Below are 18,692 nucleotides of genomic sequence, written 5' to 3'. Positions count from 1 at the left end.
TCTACGAAGAGCAAAGCTGTATTTACTATTTGGCCTCAGAGAAACTGCTGTGTGGCCGTAGGCTGACCTCTACAATGGACAGAGAGAAAGGCTCCAATTTAGACCTAGAGACTACCAAAAAGTATTTCATAACAAAGCAGGAAAAAAATTCTCCCTGAAGCTTAAATTCTGTGGGCCGATTGTTGAAATTAATCAAAGAAATCAGATATTTGCCAAATGTGGCCCTCAGTTTCCACTTATTATAAGGGGTCAATGACACACTGAAGGATTTCCCATTCATTACCTATTCTGCTCGCCAGTGTGAGTTCTTCCCAAAGCCTGTATATTTGTCTGAAATGTCAAGGTGAACTGTCGATTAGTATTTGGGGAAATCATATTAATGATTAACTAACACCATGACATATGCACTGCTGGACTGGAGGAGAGGAGATGGAACACTCTCTGAGCGTCAGTCTCTGCATTAGCACCAAAGTCCTTCTCCCAGCCTACCTGTGGAAGAGCTGGGCAAGCCAACCACAGAGAATGCTCTGCCGATAGCCAAGAGCTGGGGCCAAGACTGAAATACGGCACTTCCAATGTAATATCTAGCTTAATATGTACAGATGAGGATTTAAATTATATTAATAAAATCTTAGAATTTTAAACTTAATTTTAAGTGTTTTATTTTACATTTTGTCTCTCAGTTTTAAAAATAAGTTTTGTTTTCTATACATAGGTTCACATTGCTTTCAAAAATACTTCCTTATTAAACTTACCACACTTAATTGATGGAAATGTTCTATATGTTGATTGTATCAACGCCAATATCCCAGTTGTGATATTATAGTTGAGTTTTGCAAGATAGGGGAACTGGGTAAGGGATACATGGGACCTCTCTGTATTATTTCCTGTACCTGTATGTGAATCTACGATTATCTCAAAATAACACTTACTAGAGAATGGACTTGAGGATATGGGGAGGGAGAAGGGTAAGCTGGGACGAAGTGAGAGAGTGGCATGGACATATATACATTACCAAATGTAAAATAGATGGCTAGTGGGAAGCAGCCGCATAGCACAGGGAGATCAGCTCAGTGCTTTGTGACCACCTAGAGGGGTGGGATAGGGAGGGTGGGAGGGAGGGAGACGCAAGAGGGAAGAGATATGGGAACATATGTATATGTATAACTGATTCACTTTGTTATAAAGCAGAAACTAACACACCACTGAAAAGCAATTATACTCCAATAAAGATGTTAAAAAAATTTTTTTTTGAAGTATGGTTGATTTACAATATTGTGTAAGTTTCAGGTGTACAGCACAGCAATTCAGTTATATACATATATTCTTTTCAGATTCTTTTCCCTTATAGGTTATTACATAACGGTGAGTATAGTTCCCTGTGCTATACAGTAGGTTCTTGCTGGTTATCTATTTTATACATAGTAGTGTGCGTATGTTAATTCCCAGCCTGCTAATTTATCCCTCCCCCCACCCCGCTTTGGAAACAATAAGTTTTTTTTTAATAAATTTATTTATTTATTATTTATTTCTGGCTGCATTGGGTCTTCGTTGCTGCACACGGGCCTTCTCTAGTTGCAGCAAGCGGGGGCTACTCTTCTTTGCGGTGCGCGGGCTTCTCATTATGGTGGCTTCTCTTGTTCCGGAGCACAGGCTCTAGGCGCGCGGGCTTCAGTAGCTGTGGCACGTGGGCTCAGTAGTTGTGGCTCGTGAGCTCTAGAGCGCAGCCTCAGTAGTTGTGGCACACGGGCTCAGTAGTTGTGGCTCGTGGGCTCTAGAGCGCAGACTCAGTAGTTGTGGTGCACGGGCTTAGTTGCTCCGCGGCATGTGGGATCTTTCCGAACCAGGGCTCGAACCCGCGTCCCCTGCATTGGCAGGCGGATTCTTAACCACTGCACCGAAGTCCCAAGTTTGTTTTAATTAAAAATAAAAAAACTCACTACACTTAACTCCTCCAACCAGAACATAAGGACAAACATTCCTCTTGAGTTAGGGGTGAAAAGTGTTTATAAAATCATGGATGTTTGTGAGTGTTGTGAAAGAAGGGATGTGTGTAGGGAACAGAGCCTTAATATTAAGGATAACTCGAGTCAGGAAGTTATCTTTTAAAATATTACTACTAGAAATCTCTATATACATCAAAGTTAAGATGGCTAAAATCTCAAATAAAGTCTATAAATTCATAATCACGAAAAAAGGTACCTCTCATAAGGTTACAATATGTTTTCTTTTGTACTTTTTATATATACCATAAATAAGTTATTCCTGACAGCTACAGAAAGGACATATTGCATGCAAAACGACCGCAAAATAAAAGTCCGGTATGAACAAACCATTACATGTCTCTGGCTTGATTCTGTGGTTGCTATTTGCATAATTGGTAATTGGTAATTGGAGTAACTTGCGTGCAGGAACAACCACAGAACAGAGTCTTCTGTGACTTGTGTTTATCTAAGTTATCTCTCTTAATGACTTGAGAAAAATTCCATTTTGAAGTAAAAGTAAAATATGGGAAAAGAAAAGGTTTTCCAACTTGACTCTCTCATATTTTAACTCTTATTTCTTATCACTTGACAGAGGCTAAGAAGCCATAAAAGAAGGTGATCTTTTCATTATGATAGATTTCTGCTATTCTACGGTACAAACATCACATTTCCCCCTAGTAGAAGCTGCATAAGGGAGAAATCTCATCAGTAGTACACTGGGACAACCCATGTGTGATCATAACATTTGCCCAGTTGTATACAAAATCTAGAAGCCATGAAAAATAAAAGCAAAACCTGATTTTACATGTGGTGAGCACTGCAAATATTCTCCTATTTCTCCCAGCACCTGGATGAAGCAAAGAAGGACATTCACATAAATGTAAAATACCTGGTACAGAATCCATTTTCCCTATAGTTCCCGAAGGGCACTGACACACTCTGTCTGGGAAACTCTTGTCTAACTAGAGCTGGCAGGCTCCAGCACTGTGAGCTGTCGGCAACTGCGGCAGGAGAGAAGGCCAGCAAGATCTGTTTCTGAAGCAGGGATGCATCCAGCGCTGACTGACTGATATCAGGCATTAAGTCCCAGCAAGGAAGGGAGCTGGATTTCACAGCAGGCTGCTCGCCACCTGGGCAAATGCTGAAAGTAGCACTGTCTGGAACATGAAAATACTGAAGAAAGAAAAGACAATGCAGAGAGAGCACAGTTACTACAGTCATACAGAGAAGTTACACTTTTTAAAGCACAGCTTCTGAGAAACCATAACATATATTCTCAGGAGGTGGCCAGGTGGGGGACATGGGAATATTAGAAATCCTGTTCCCATGAGAAAGCTCTAATGAGACAATTACAAGGAGCAGGAAGAACAGGGTTGGCTTTTCTAGGCATAATGAAACATGATAAAACTGGTGTGACTTCAAAGGTGATGCAAAGTTCTCAATACCCCCAGGTACTGCAAAGAAAAGCCATGCCATGTGGTACAAGTGTTGTTTGTTGGGAGGGAGTCCTCCTAGAGAGGTGTGGCTGGACTGAAAGGGTGGCACCCCGGGGGACCTTGGGCAGAAGAGATCTGAATGAGATACAGAAGGGTAAACTGGGGGCTCAGAAGACAAATTTTTTTGAAGGCTCATCCTGAGGGAGCAGGAAACTCTGATCTCCAACCCTCTGTTGGAATTCCACATGGTTTCTGGCACATTAGAGAGTCTCAGGATTGTAGACATAAAAAGGACCTTTAGAGATAATTTATTTGGCCCTCCTCTTTCACAGCTGAGGAAGCTGCTTCCCAGAGTGCAGATGATTTGTCCAGCATCACAAAGCCAGTGTGTGGCAAAGCCTAGCCAGCAGCCAGGCTTCCTCCTTCGCTCTTGGGCTGTTTCTCCCACTGTCCCAGACAGTCTCCCTGAGAGGGTAGGGATTACCATGTCTTTAAACAATTCCAACACCTGCCCGAAGCAGGGTCGGGGTTGAAAAAGGGGGCCCCCTCAGCTGCAGAAAGGATGCGGGCCTTCCCCTTCTCTCAAGGAGCACATTGTGATGCTGGTATTGAGGTGACTGCTGGCAATTCTCCTTTCCTGAGTGCCCAGCCTTTTTACTCATATTACCTCATTTAACCTTCACCCAAAACCTGCAAGGAATGCAAAATTATGCCCCTCTTCAGATGAGGAAGTGTCAGTGTCGAAAACCCTGACCCAATGCCTCAGGAAGCCCTAGGGTGGGGAGAAGCAGGAAAATTATCAGGGCTCATGCTGGATCTTCCCTCAAATCCTCGCCTACAATGCAATTACTGTTGACCTCTACTTCCCACCAGGGTACTTCTGGTCACCTATTTATTCTATCAATACTTCAACGAACCAAGATGAAATTCTATTACTCTGACATTTTTATAAATACTATAATGCACTGTAGGCTTAGAAGAATAAGACTTTCATCCTACTGTATTGCTCTAATGTAATTTTTAGGAGCTGAAAGTAAGGGCTAACAATAAATTCAGATGAAAGTAAAGAAAAATAATACTTTTCTATATGATGGTTTCAATAGCGTAAAACAATAGATACCACTTAGCATATTCTGTTTTCAAATCCTTTTAAAATATCTCCTTACTCTCTTAAAATAAAACTGTTCATCTGAACTGTATAAAGAATTGAATATTGGATTCATTTGCCGCGTATTCTGCCATAGAGACGTTAACATAAACGAGCTGGTACATTTTCACATTTCCTCTCCTCGTGGACACAGAGCTCAGCGCTCCCAGATCTGGGGCTCCGTTGGGGCTGAGCCTTCTTCACACAGGGCTCCTCCAGGCACGGTGGCCTGCGAGGCAGATGTTCTTTTCCAGGAGCCTCTGAGCCAGTCCTCAGGCCCGCTTCCTGCTGGCGGGGCCTTGTGTTAGTGAGCTCTGGCAGAGAGCGCTGCAGCCTCGGGGGCAGACGGGGCCGGCAGCACCCAGCTGCCAGTGGGTCCGGATCTCCAGCTTGGTAGGATGTCTCCTCATTAAATACCTTGGAAGTGCTCACCATGGCATCCATGGTTGTTTTTTGTTTTTGTGTGTGTGTGTGTGGTTTTTTTTTTTGCGGTACGCGGGCCTCTCACTGTTGTGGCCTCTCCCGCTGCGGAGCACAGGCTCCGGAGGCGCAGGCTCAGCGGCCATGGCTCACGGGCCCAGCCGCTCCGCGGCATGTGGGATCTTCCCAGACCGGGGCACGAACCCGTGTCCCCTGCATCGGCAGGCGGACTCTCAACCACTCCGCCACCGGGGAAGACCAGCATCCATGGTTTTAATGAAAGCAAAAATCAACGAATCTTTACCTATATTCAGTGTTAGCTTTTGATTTGTTCCAGGTTAAAAAAAAGTTGATAATAATTATTATTGATTTATGAAAACTTAGACAAAACAATCATCTTTGAATTGCTTACCTCCTTTCCAGAGTGGGGTCTGGCGATAGATAACTGTGGTTTATAAAATATCTGATACGGCGTATTATTGATTATTGTAGTCTTGTCTTCAACCTGAATAATTTGTATGCCTTGCTGTACCATGGAGGAAATGCAGAACTGGCATAACTGCAGGACAATTGAGGAAAGAGTAATTTTTAAAATATTATATGGGTGTTGTATGAAAGGAGAGAAGGTTAGCACTCCCCTTGACAAGGATGGGAGAGGCGCATACAGTTAAGGCACTGCCACCTACTTCGTGGCATCTAACCACTGTTTTTTTGTTTATTCTGCCCCATCTTTAGAGTATTTTGACTCACCAATCATGTATTTCATCAATTAATGAAAATATTAACAACTTCTAAACAACAGAACATAATACATAAATTCAAATTAAATCTGATACTTAAGTGGATGCTTCCAAAGGGGGAAAAAATCATATGGCATACAAAAACCTCTTGATTATTTTTAAAAGTCATTTTATCCATTGGTTTGCACAGGACAGTATCAATTTTATCTTCTGTTCCAGAGGATTTAGTAGAGTTCCCTTTCAGTCTCAAAATTGTCTTGGTCCCTAAAAAGGGTCACTATTTACTCTTCAACAGGGTGCTTTAGCAAACCGCCTACTTTTCCTGCTATTGTATAGTGACAGAGACTTGTTTTCAAGTTATTAAACCAATTTTTCCCTCACAAAATATTTATTTATAAAGCACTTATACATAAACAGATGTCACTTATCCTTTTCAACATAAAGAACTCAATCCAGCATTCCCCTTCTCATGCTCACCCTAGCAGCTATCTCACTGAATGTGTACCTGGACCAAGGGGAGTTCTGAGAACTTAAATAATGATGACAATGTTGAAGAAAATAGTAACAGCTGACCTTCATATATTGCCTTCTTGTGCTCCACCTGTTGAAAGTACTTTATGCATATTAATTCACAGAATGCTCACTACACCCACATGGGGTAGCTACTATATTATCCCCATTTTACAGAAGAGAAAAAATGAGGCACAAAGAGGTAAGCAACTTGCCCAAGGTCACAAAGATAAAGAGGGTCTAAGGGTTGGAATTAGAAACCATGCAGACTGGTTCCCTGGTGCTGCTCTTAACCACGGTGTGTATCATCTCATTGTCCTATCACATTGTATGAGGAACTGATGCTCAGAGAAGGTATTACTTGCCTAAAGATATCCATCTAGCAAGTGGTAACGTCAAGAAAGTTCTCAGAGTGTGGTCTGAGAACCCTTGGAGGAGTTGGTCTTTGAGATTCTTTCAGGGGGCCCCAAGGTCAAAACTAATTTTAAAATAATAATAAGATGCTATTTGTCTTTTTCACTCTAATTTTCACATGAGCATACAGTGGAGTTTTCCAGAGGCTATATGACATATGATGTCATCATGCTTATGGCTAATGAAATGTATGTTTGTGAATTCTTGTGTTTAAAATTTTCTGTTTTAATTTCTAATTTGATAATTATCAAATAGATATAAGCCACATAAACAAAAGGTTTTTTGGAGGTCCTCGGTATCTTTTAAGAGTGTAAAGGGGTCCAAAGGCTAAAAAGTTTGAGAATCACTACTAGAGAATAATGAGATATAAATATAATAATATTATATTTTCCAACAGTTCATTCATTCCTTCACTAACATTTATTCGCACTTGCTGTGGCCACTTTGTGAGGTGCTGGAGTACTGGGTGTCTGACTGTATATCATAACTTTTTTTCCAGGTTTTGATGGTAGTTCTCAACTTACAACTATTCAACTTTCAGTGATTCACGCTTACAGCTCTTTGCCATTTACACCCGTGTTACAGTATTTTGGCCGGCAGAGCATAAACATGTGTTGCCCAGACAACTTTGAGGAAATGGATACCAGCCTTGAATACTGAAGACCTACTACTTTGTATCAGAGAAATTTATTTTTAAAAAGTCACCAAATGACCCTAACTTTTCTCAGGAGGCTCTTTGAAGATGCCTGTCAAAATCTAGCTTGTTCCCAGAGAAAGGTCATTCTGAATTATACTACTCTGATGAAGCATCCTTTCTTTTTCAGATTTGGGACAGCTAAAATAACGAAGATATCATTAAGTACAGCATGAGATTCCTACATGGTACACTATGATACTTACTTCATACATACAGTTTAATGTGATTTGTTACTATATTATTCAGCTTAACTGGTTTTCATATACTACTTTAGAAAAGATTCATGTTGAAAAGCACATACCACTTATATTTAGTTAAATAACTATTTTTTTCATTTTTTTTGTATTCATCTTCATAAACATGAGTACCAGTCCGCTGTTCAATAATACAACTCCACATCATTTTGCTCAGGATGCCCTTTCCAGAAATATAACCTTTGCTGCAGGAGCCTTTGTCCTTTCACTCAATACTCAGAATGTTAGCAGCTCTACCTCCTGCTCTAAAACAAGGAGGCCAAGTACAACTTGTGGATATTTGGGAATAAGTTCACTTTTTTCCCCTACATACAATAAATCAAGTGACTGCTGAGTGTTCTGGAATAGAGAGGTTATTGGATAAACTATGTGACACAGCTTTTATCACTAGCAAAGGAAAAAAAAAACGACTGTAAAACAGAGGTCTAAGAAATCACGTTACACTGTTAAAAATTGTTTGGAACAAGTAATACCAAAAAGGGATTAAAAAAGAAAAGGGTAGACTCATTTTAAACAGGTTGAAGGGATGGCATGCTATCCCCTGAGCCACACAGACTTTTATCGACTTTGATCTTACCTTCTGATGTCCTGGGAAAGCACCAAGTCTTATTTCGGCAGCAACAAACCCTTCTTCGTCCAATGACACAACTTCACCATTACCTCCATCTTTCCACTTTGGAGATGTCAGGTTATGGACCAGTTTAATTGCTACTGACTTGTGCACAGTGTTTGTATTTGCCCAGTATATTCCAATTTGAAAAGCTTCCTGGAAAAGTAATGCCTCAATTATAAAGTATTTTTCTTAACTTTGATATTTTTACCTCAATTCGTAGGAATTTTTTATATTATGTAATAGGTCTACTTAGGCAACTAAATCCCTTTTTTTTGGTAATGGCAACATACATTTTATTTTAGTTCCCAGTGCTTTCTCTGAATCACAATGGAATTCATATTTATTGAAGGAGGGAAAAAAAACATCAATCTAAACTGTGACTACCCTATATACCAAAGGCTTAAAAACTGAAGGTTTCATTTCATTTGAAAAAGAATAATATGCAACACTACGTACATGTAGGTCAACATCCCAATTCCTTAAGGTAACATCATATGATTACTTAAAAAAAAAAAAAGGAAAAATGCAATTGAGTAAAGATGCTTATAAACTGGAGTTCAAAAAAAAAGGACTCTCAAATTATTCCCTATCAGGAAAACATTTTATTTAGAAATTCCTTGTACTCTATTTTCTTACAGATTTATGTGCCTTCTTGAACTGGGCTAGCCTTATCAAGAAAGTTCTCCTGTAATGGAATATAAAATCTTCCTATGAAATTCTGTTTTACAATTAAGTTTTTCTTCCCTTGTTATTAATGATTCTATGCTGTTATCACTAACGGGGGGCATCCATGATTATGGACAGGCAAGTCCACTTATAAAGGAAAAGGGGCCTTGACAAAAATAGCTGTTCAGAAATCTTTACTTCTTATCCATCTTGCACATCTCTGAGAGTTTCTGTAAGAACCACAAAAATATCTAGGGGGTGGGTTAGCACAGAATATGGCTCTATATTCTTAACATATCCTGAGCAGGCAAATCCTAATACTTGTCAAACATCCTATACACAATGGAAATGAGAATGTAACTAGTACAAGTTATCAAATTTAATGATAACTCAAGCATGAATACTGCTGATGGGGAAAAAAAAAAAGACATCTGAGATGTCTCTGAATATCAAAGAACATTCCATACCCCTTACATATGCATCTAGGAGGACAGTTTTCCACAACTGATTGATTCTGTTAAGAACATAAATGCAACCTCAGAATAAAAGCTGGTTGTTGAAAGGAAAGAATTCCTATTAGTTTTAAAAAAAAAGTTATAGTACCTGAAAATTAGGAGGGATAATAATTTTGCCAGCAGGAACCTGTAGAACAATCTTCTCTCCCTCAAACAGCCAGAGGTCCCACTTGGACTGATTGATGAGCAGGGCCCAGGGTAGCAGCTCTATCAACAAGGTCCTCACATATGGCTTCCAGGCTGACAGCTTCACTCGCATTGGGCTGTCCCACTGGCTCAGCTGCTCATTCCTGTGCCAAATACCACATCCAAGAGACTCAATGAAACATGATGACTTCAGGATTCATGAAATGTGTTTAAGGATTCCAGACACACAACGCTCCTGTATGACACCTCTTCACACCAGAGTCATGCAATGCTAAGTTTGCATCCAGGAGAAAGAAACTTTTCATGCAACTATGTTTGAGATTAAGAATGAAGCAATCTACGGAATACATCTACTAGGTGATAAAAGGTCAGAATCTGACAGATACATGCAAACATCTTTTTTAAAATGTTTTTATGGTATCTAAGATTTTTGTGAACAGTTATTTATTTCTTAATATTGAGAAATGTTTGTAGAAAAAGACTGCTAGAGAACATTACCTGTCAGAGTCCTTTTTATTATAGGGCCATGTGGGTTGAAGGGACTTTTCTGGCCCATAGAACTCGTCAAGGGTCTGAGTAACTGTGCCTCCGGGGTGTATCTTAGTGGCTATTTGCTTAATGAGGGATGTTGAGATGGGAACAGCACAATGTGAAGGATCATCTTCTTCTCTAGGAAATGGAAAGAAAAAACAAGAATGATTAGCAGATGTATCATAGACCAATATTTTTTTTGGTGAGAGTGAGTCAATTTTTGGTGCCTTAGGGATGATGACACAGTTTGGGGAATTATCTGGGCCGTGGCCTTTCCTCCCCAATGCTTGGGTGGAGATCTCTTGTTCCTCTACAGAAATTATGTGTCAATTACATTTTCTGATCATCCCTCTTATTTATATCCAAAGGGGCTGAATTTTATCTTAAACTGTAGAAGAGAATAAGAGAATACTAGGCAGGGCAATTTAAAAATAACATTCTCATAAGATAAGAAATCATACAAAAAACTCTATCCTCCCTTACCCCCTCAGCAGCACAAAGTTATTTTTCTACTGAATCTCTCTTAAGAAAATGTAAGGACTTTCCCAGTACCTTGCTTGAAATGTTAGGTGATGTACAAGGTCAGGTTCTATGTTTTGCAGCGGTTTTTCTTGTCCTTTTCCTGGAATAATTTGTGTTTCACTCAATCCCAGACTTCTTTTCTCCAAATGTATGATAATGGGGTCTGGAAGATGACTCCTCATGATAAAAAGAGGGCTGAACACAATCTATAAAAATAAAAGGACAGAACAACTTTCATATTTGCTTTGTTGCAGTATTCCAGCTGTTTGACACTGAAACAAACTTGTAATAAATCTCTTCCCTGGGTCACTCTGACCTTAATTTATTTCAGAACAGGAAAGGTCAAAGCCATATGCCATATTTTAGGATTAGAAAGCACTTACCATGCGTTGTTGCACTTGAGAGCTGGGTTCTAAAGTCAAAACTGTGCACCAGACATAAATAAGAGAACTGTGTGAAGACGGCACCTGCACATGAGACAGAAAAGGGTTCTATTAAATACTAAACAGTTTACTAATTCATCAAAATAAGGCACAGATATAATATCCATTTGGAGGATACAAAAAGTTTGAAGTTACAGAAAAAAGCCATTTAAAAAAAAAGAATAAGCAAAAACAGACTTCATTATGGCATAAAGTGAATGTGCAGTGAGTCAATGGGGCCAATTCTTTCCGTAAAGATGAAGGGATTTGTATGTGGAGAGACTGATATAAGAGTGAGTGGGAGAACAAAAGAGAGGATTTGTCCTTTATGGGAATGAAAGTGATGATGGTGGAGATTGAGACAGAGATAAAAAAGTAGCAGATCATCATAAGGCTTCTCAAGTGGGGAGGACACCCTTTATTCCCTCCCGTCCCTCCAAAGCCCTTGTGCATCAGAATCTTTTTCAAGATATAAATCATCTCCATCTGGGAGGGGTAGAGTCTTGGCTACGAGAACGACTGGAACTGATACAAACGTGTTGTCGTGGGATGGGGACGAAAATGTTTGAGAAATAATATTCAAAGCCTTTTTATACTATTTCAGGCCTCCCCTCTTTTGTATATATCATTTATTAATAAATTAAGTGCTGTACTGAATAAAGAACATAACGAGAAATTTAAAAATTTAAAGCTGCTCTATTCTGGATTGTACTACTTCTCATACCTGAATGACAACACTATACTCAGGGGTCTTGGATTCCAGACACACGTCTCTCGACCAATCTTCATCTCCTTTGGCCTTCACACACAACTCGGTCAGTTCGCTGTCTTCTAGTATGTACGAAGGCAATTTCCGTTTGGCTGTGAGGCAGTCAAAATGTTCTCGGACCACAGCTTGTCCATCTTGACCAATGTAATGCTGAACGACTTTTAGTTCTATGCTTTGAGACAAGTAACTACAGATAATCTGTCTTCCACAGATGATAATCTGAAAGACAATCAATCAATCCATCAATCAATAAGACTTCATCAATTCAGATTCCATGAATTGGAAATACAGGGAAACCTTGGAGATACGGCAGGTTTGGTTCCAGATCAACACAATATAGCAAATATTGCAACAAAGGGAGTCAGATGAATTTTTTGGTTTCCCAGTGCATATGAAGGTTATGTTTACACTATACTGTAATCTATTAAGTATTCAAAGCATTATGTCTATAAACATTTAAATACATTAATTAAAAAAATTTTTTTTTGCTAAAAAATGCTAACCATCATCTGAGTCTTCGGCGAGTTGTAATCTTTTTGCGATAGTAACATCAAAGGTCACTGATCACAGATCACCGTAACAAAGATAATAATAAATGAAAACATTTGAAATATTGCGAGAATTAGCAAAATGTGACACACAGACACGAAGTGAGCCAATGCTGTTGGATTGCTTGATGCAGCGTCGCCACAAACTTTCAACTGATGAAAACGTAGTATCTGCAAAGCTCAATAGAGCAAAGCACAATAAAACAAGGTATGCCTTGTTCAGACAGAGTAAACTATGCTGATTTTAATGGAAAGAAAATGAAATCGTTAGCTTATTTAGAGAGTACAAGAAGTACAAAAAGAGGCTTCCAAGAAGAGAAGGGACTTTGCTTTGGTCATGTTGAGTTTGCAGAATTCAAAGGACAGACATGTAGGCAGGATCCATGCCCAGCTACAAAGGCTGGTCATGTGCTTGAGAGTGAAGGTGGGACTGGAGATGGAAGACTTGTGAAATTAAAGCCTCACAAATGTGTGCGGACAGGAAGACAGTTTACCTGGAAAAGAGGGTGGAGGCTCAAACCCAGTAACTGACCAAGACTTTAGGTACAGACTCAGGGTGAGAAGTCAGAGAAGGAACGAAGGAGTGTCAGGAGAATGCAGGGTTGCTGAAGCCACGAGAGAAGAGACTGACTGGAAGGTGGTGGTGGATGGTATTGAACAATGTAGCAGTCAAAAAGGAAGGGGACTGGAAACAAGACTTCAGCTCTCATAGCTGAGATGACAATTGTGATCAATTTATTCCCTGCGGCTGATTTCCAAGGGTTTATTGCACTCTTATGCAATACGAAATCTCTGTATAAACTGATAATACAAACAACTTTTAACTCAGAAGCCTAATTATATTTTATCTTATTCAGGTTTTTCTTACAGCATAGAAGCGTTATCTTTATAAAACACACAGAATTATCCATTAAACCCATGTATTATTTAACTTTTCATCCAGCTAAGAGTATAGTTCAGAGCAGGCGTTAAGAAATATCTCTTAAATTGGTGGAAATTGAAAAGATAACACAAAATTTACTCCTCTGCAGTGAATACTTTTAGAAAGCAAATCCTGTGCAATATGAATTTTCACCATGACTGAGGAAGACAGGACTGTCACATACTGTTTTCCTTATTTGTAATATTTTTCCAGGTTATAAAATGTATACTAAGTAATACATGTATAGCATGTATGTCTAAGGATATGACGGTTAATTTTATGTGTCAACTTGAATGGGCCATGGGGTGCACAGATATTTTACTCAAACATTACTCTGGGTGCGTCTGTGAAGGTGTTTCCAGATGAGACTAACATTTGAATTGGTAGACTGACTAAAGCAGACTGCTCTTCTGAACATGGGTGGGCCTTACCATATCAACTGAAGACATGAAAGAACAAAGTGCCTGAGTAAGAGGGAACTCCTCCTGTCTCACTGCTTGAGCTGGACACTGGTCTTTTCCAGCCTTTGGACATGGACTGAAACATCAGCTCTTCTTGGTACACTAGCCTGCTGGCTTTTGGACTGGAACTACACATCAGCTCTTCTGGTGTTCCAACTTGCAGATGGCAGATCTTAGGACTTCTCAGCCTCCATCATCGTGTGAGCCAATTTACAATAAATCTCTCCCTCCCTTTCTCTACGTATGTATATATGTATATGTGTGTGTGTACACACATACACCCTACTGGTTCTGGGTTTTTTTTTGGAGAACCATGACTAATACAAAGTATTTTCACAAATTATCTCTTTTATTCTCACAGCAACTGTTCCTGGTGAATTTAAGGTTCCTGCTTTGTTGCAGAAGAATTTGGAGATGAAGTGATAGGTAAGAGGTGGATTTATTTAGAGAGAAACACACTCACAGACAGAGTGTGGGCCATCTCAGAAGGCGAGAGAGCTTCTAAATGTGGCATGGTTAGTTTTTATAGGCTGGGTAATTTCACGGGCTAATGAGTGGGAGGATTATTCCAACTGTTTTGGGGAAGGGGTGGGAATTTCCAGGAATTGGGCCACCGCTCACTTTTTAACCTTTTATGGTTGGCCTCAGAACTGTCATGGTGCTGGTAGGTGTGTCATTTAGCACGCTAATGTATCACAATGAGTTGTATAATGAGGCTCAAGGTCTACTGGAAGTCGAATCTTCTGCCATCTTGGACCCAGTTGGTTCTAAACAGTCTTTGTTATGTCCTATGGCTATGTCATTCTTTTAAAGGTTGTGCCCTGCCCCCTTCCCTCCTGTTTCACAACCACATAAAACAGGTGCTACAATGACTCCTCATCTTAACAAGGAAAAAAACAGAAGCACAGAGATGGTGAATAACTTTCCTGATGTTACCCAGATGCTCTGGCCCAGAGTCTGTGTTGCTCACCATCCTGTCTGTATCTCATAAAATTAATACCTACTAATTAAGAAAACAGAATATGGTTTGGTACAAGCTAATTGTGGTAATTCCATTACCACAGTTGGTACAAGCTAACTGTGGTAATTCCATTACCTCTTTGCTAATGATTAGTTTAGGGGTGAACATGGAGCTCTGTTTTGGCGAATAATATAAAAAGGGAAGACTGCTAAAAGGCTCTGGGAAAGATTTTACTCTTTGATAATAAGGGAGACAATTTGAGAAGGGAAAACCCTCCTTTTTTTTTTCTGCCATGGAAGATGTTAGGAGAGGATATAACTTTTGTAGCCATCTTGAGGACAGGAAGGCAAATTCAAGAGGACAGCAGAGAAGCAGATACAGTACTGAGTTGCTTAATTAACTAACCAACATCCGAGTCTCCCTTCTTCCTTTTTGTTATGTGAGATAATAAACATAAAATAGGAACAATAATAGTATCTGCCTCCTTAGCTTGCTATGAAGATTAAAAACCCTATTTTGTAACTTCAAGCTGAAAGCATCCTAATTGATACATTTTCCTATGTCATTAGGAGTACTCTGCAACTATCATTTTAAACAAAACTATTATTTACACACAAAAAATGTGAGCAACTATGAACTATTATTTACCCCAAGCAAATCTGCTAGATTGACAGACCAAAAATTAAAGTCATTGTTGTTTCAACTTGCATTATTTGAATAGTGAGGTTTAGCATTTTCTTAAACATTTGTTTTCCAACTATCTACTCCTCTGAATTTTCTTTAGAAGGAACACATCTGTAAAAACCAAGCTATGCTTAACTGTTACATTTCCCCTAGATACTCTGGACATTATAATCTCTTAAAACAATATTTTCAAAATAACAAACATGGAAGTCCACTGAAATATGAACACAAGATTTTCTCTAGCATATGTAGACTAGACACTCATGATAAGCCTTGTGACGCCATAGCATTGCCCAACTTTGAATAAACAATAGAAAACTCTGAGGCAGTATTTAACTCCGTTCTTATTCCGATGTGTCCAGGCCTGGCAATGTGTGCTCAGTGCTCTTGTTTCAGAACCTTTGGGCCCCATGAGATTTAGGAGAGGATTTGGCTGTCTCTCACAGAAACCACAGAATCTCTGCAACCATCTGGGACTCACTTTGTTTAAAGACAAAGATCCTCTTGGTGGGTTTTTATAGTTTCATTTTGAACCAAAAAGCCTGTTAAATAGGCTTTCAAATTTGATAAAAAGAAAACCCTTAAAAGTGGCCAGGGAGGGAAGGCTACTTAGATGAAGGAAAATCCAAAATGGCTGCTCCTTGGCGTGGGGCTCTTCATGGCTGCCCCCTCGCAGGGTTCAGTGAAAGCCATGCCTGCTTTTCTTCAAAGTGGCAACACTTACAATGCCGTTATTTTGAAAATTATGGTTAGAATTTCAAGATTAATTTATCAGTTGAAGACAGCTACTTAATTTTTTTTAATGTAGGGTTTCTCTTTAATACACATTTCCAGGTTTCACACTAATTCCCCTCTTTCCCCAAAGCCACAAAGATGTGTATTGAAGATTTCCACATATGATTTTACTTAGCAGGTTTCAGAACTCTTATTAGATCAGTGCCAAGAAGAATAGCGATATTAAAGAATAACTCCAGAGCACCAGATGCACTGGAAAATGATATCCTAACCATGATTAAAAGTGTATGTATAAAGATACAAATATATATACATACATTCATATGTACATTTAGGTTTTTAGAGTGGTAAAGCTTTCCTCAATGAAGGGATGGAAAACACGGAAGCAAATACATGTGCATGAGTAGTGGTATAATGTACAAAGTCCCTGAGAAATTTTATGTGTGGTCAATTTTCACTGAATTGGGGAAATGAGAGGGGTGCAGGAAAGGCAAGGTACAGGTAACCAAACATCATTGTTCAAGCAAGATTTAGCCAATTCTCCATTGTCCCGTGGTGTGTTAATGCAGTTAAGGTATATCAGAGAGCTACACACACTCTCCTCCCCAAATGGGGCTTCATAATTAGGCAGCTGCGGTTTATTGCAAATTTCCAGGCCCAGGTGGGGTAGCAGGAAAGAAGCGAAGATGTGAGGGAGGCAGGAATCTACGAAGCTCTTCTGGAAGCTTGGTTCCTATCTTCCTAACCTGGCCAACTGAGGAAATCCTGTCTGACGTACTTTAACTAGCGCTAATCTGAATGTTAGTTAATCTACCCTGACAATAAAAAAAAATCCAATTTAAAAAGAAATAATACATTTTTTGCGTGTGTGTGTGAGAGAGAGAGAGAGAGAGAGAGAGAGAGAGAGAGAGACAGAGACAGAGAGAGACAGAGAAAGAGAGACAGACAGAGAGGGGGAAAGAGACAGAGAGGGAGGGAGAGAGGGTAAAGGCAGAAAAACACTGACTAGAAAGGTTTTTTACAATGTTGACACATGCAACAGTTGGTTTGAGGTTGGCATGGTGGTCTGCTGAACCTCGTATTACCTGGGTTCAGTATAACCCACTTTCCATTTGCTTCATTCTAGGTTAAACGAATTGCTGTTTCTGTGTTCTAATTTTCCTCGCTCTGCTAAGTTTATTTTTAAAAAAATTTTATTCATTTTATTCGACAGGTTCTTATTAGTTATCTATTTTATACATATTAGTGTATACATGTCAATCCCAATCTCCCAGTTCATCCCCCCCACCTCCCGCTGCTTTCCCCCCTTGGTGTCCGTACTCTGCTAAGTTTTTTTAATGGCCCCAATATAGAGCTCAATCTCATTTGACGATGACAAGAAATGCTACAACTCAAAATATAGTTATATGTGTATATACCTTCCATGATAGTGGGAATGTAAAATGGACTTTCCTAGTTCCTGTGGGAAAAGAAGACACTTCCTCTCAAAAAGGTAAATGCAATGCAAGGGCTGGTTATGCTTCCATTATTGCTCTCCAAAGATTCCTTTCCTATTTGGCTAGATTTGACTTTTTTTTTTAAGAGTATTTATTATAAATGAGGTAGAAGCAGAGAAAAGCGTGAGAGGCATTCCCCACAGAAAAGGATTATTAACATTTACCAGTACAAATAACATTTGGAAAAGTTCTGAAATGTGATTTGGCACCAGAAGCCTTAAAATCTGTATATTTGACATTAACAGAGAGAGTGATTAAAAGAACTACTGAACTTTCAATGTATGGAAATTTTTTTCAGTTCTGATTTGAACCCCTCATAAATATTTAAGATTTAAAAAATGCTAATGGTTTGAAAAACTCAGGAAATCAGCAGAAGTTTTAGAACAAATATATATTTAATTATTTAAAAGATTAGTGTAGCCCCAACAAGACTCTGCTAAGACAAAACGATGAATTTTGTCTAAGGAATAAAGTACATCTTTTTAATTTGGGAATGTGCATCAAGCACCACAAACACATTCATATCCTTTGTGCAGGTAACTAAATTTTATAGCAATTTATTTTAAGGACAGACTCAGAAATTTGGACATATATTTATACACCAAGATATTTATTTAAGGATCTATTAGAGTAACCAATTGGAAATGAACTAAATGTCCAACAACAAGGAAGTATCTACATGGGGTTAGATATACCATATGGTAAATCACTATGCAACCATTAAAGGGATAACTTCAGGAATTTTAAATAACATGAGAAAATAAGCATTATATAATGTTAAGGGAAAAAAACAAGTTGAAAAACTGTAATTACAATCAGAGTTCAAGTTGGTTAAAAGGTATCTGCATAGAAAAAAAGAGCAGAAAAAATACACCAAAGTAATAATAGAATATATTTTTTGGTTGGTAGATTTATGGGTAATTTTAGTTTTCTTCATTAGGCTTTTCTGTGTTTCCAGATATACTTTATAATAGTTAACATAAAAATAACACTGTGAACTAGTATTTCTTGGGTGCTTTCTTTTACAAAAGGAATATGAAGCATAGAAAGGTTAAGAAATGTGCCTAAGGTCATATAGGTAATAAGTACTAGGACTG

General features: G+C 38.9%; 1 protein-coding gene and 1 pseudogene across 8 annotated transcripts in view; one reads left to right on the top strand and one right to left on the bottom strand.

Moving 5' to 3' along the window:
• The window catches only part of VPS13B (vacuolar protein sorting 13 homolog B), an 802,268-nt gene that overhangs the window by 41,266 nt on the left and 742,310 nt on the right, over positions 1–18,692 (bottom strand). For all 8 annotated transcript variants that reach the window (XM_049700204.1, XM_033438214.2, XM_049700207.1 and 5 more), the window contains 8 exons: positions 11,744–12,007; positions 10,981–11,064; positions 10,628–10,803; positions 10,043–10,213; positions 9,486–9,687; positions 8,181–8,369; positions 5,401–5,547; positions 2,875–3,158 (listed from right to left, as the gene is read on the bottom strand). In XM_049700204.1, the coding sequence (XP_049556161.1) occupies positions 2,875–3,158; positions 5,401–5,547; positions 8,181–8,369; positions 9,486–9,687; positions 10,043–10,213; positions 10,628–10,803; positions 10,981–11,064; positions 11,744–12,007 (1,517 nt within the window). The remainder of the gene's footprint in view (positions 1–2,874; positions 3,159–5,400; positions 5,548–8,180; positions 8,370–9,485; positions 9,688–10,042; positions 10,214–10,627; positions 10,804–10,980; positions 11,065–11,743; positions 12,008–18,692) is intronic.
• LOC117203514 (uncharacterized) lies at positions 5,593–5,700 on the top strand (annotated as a pseudogene).

The sequence above is a fragment of the Orcinus orca genome, chromosome 17, assembly GCF_937001465.1.
Source record: "Orcinus orca chromosome 17, mOrcOrc1.1, whole genome shotgun sequence".
NCBI lineage: Eukaryota > Metazoa > Chordata > Mammalia > Artiodactyla > Delphinidae > Orcinus > Orcinus orca.
Note: the sequence above shows the minus strand (reverse complement) of the source record. Positions and strands in the feature narration are given on the sequence as shown.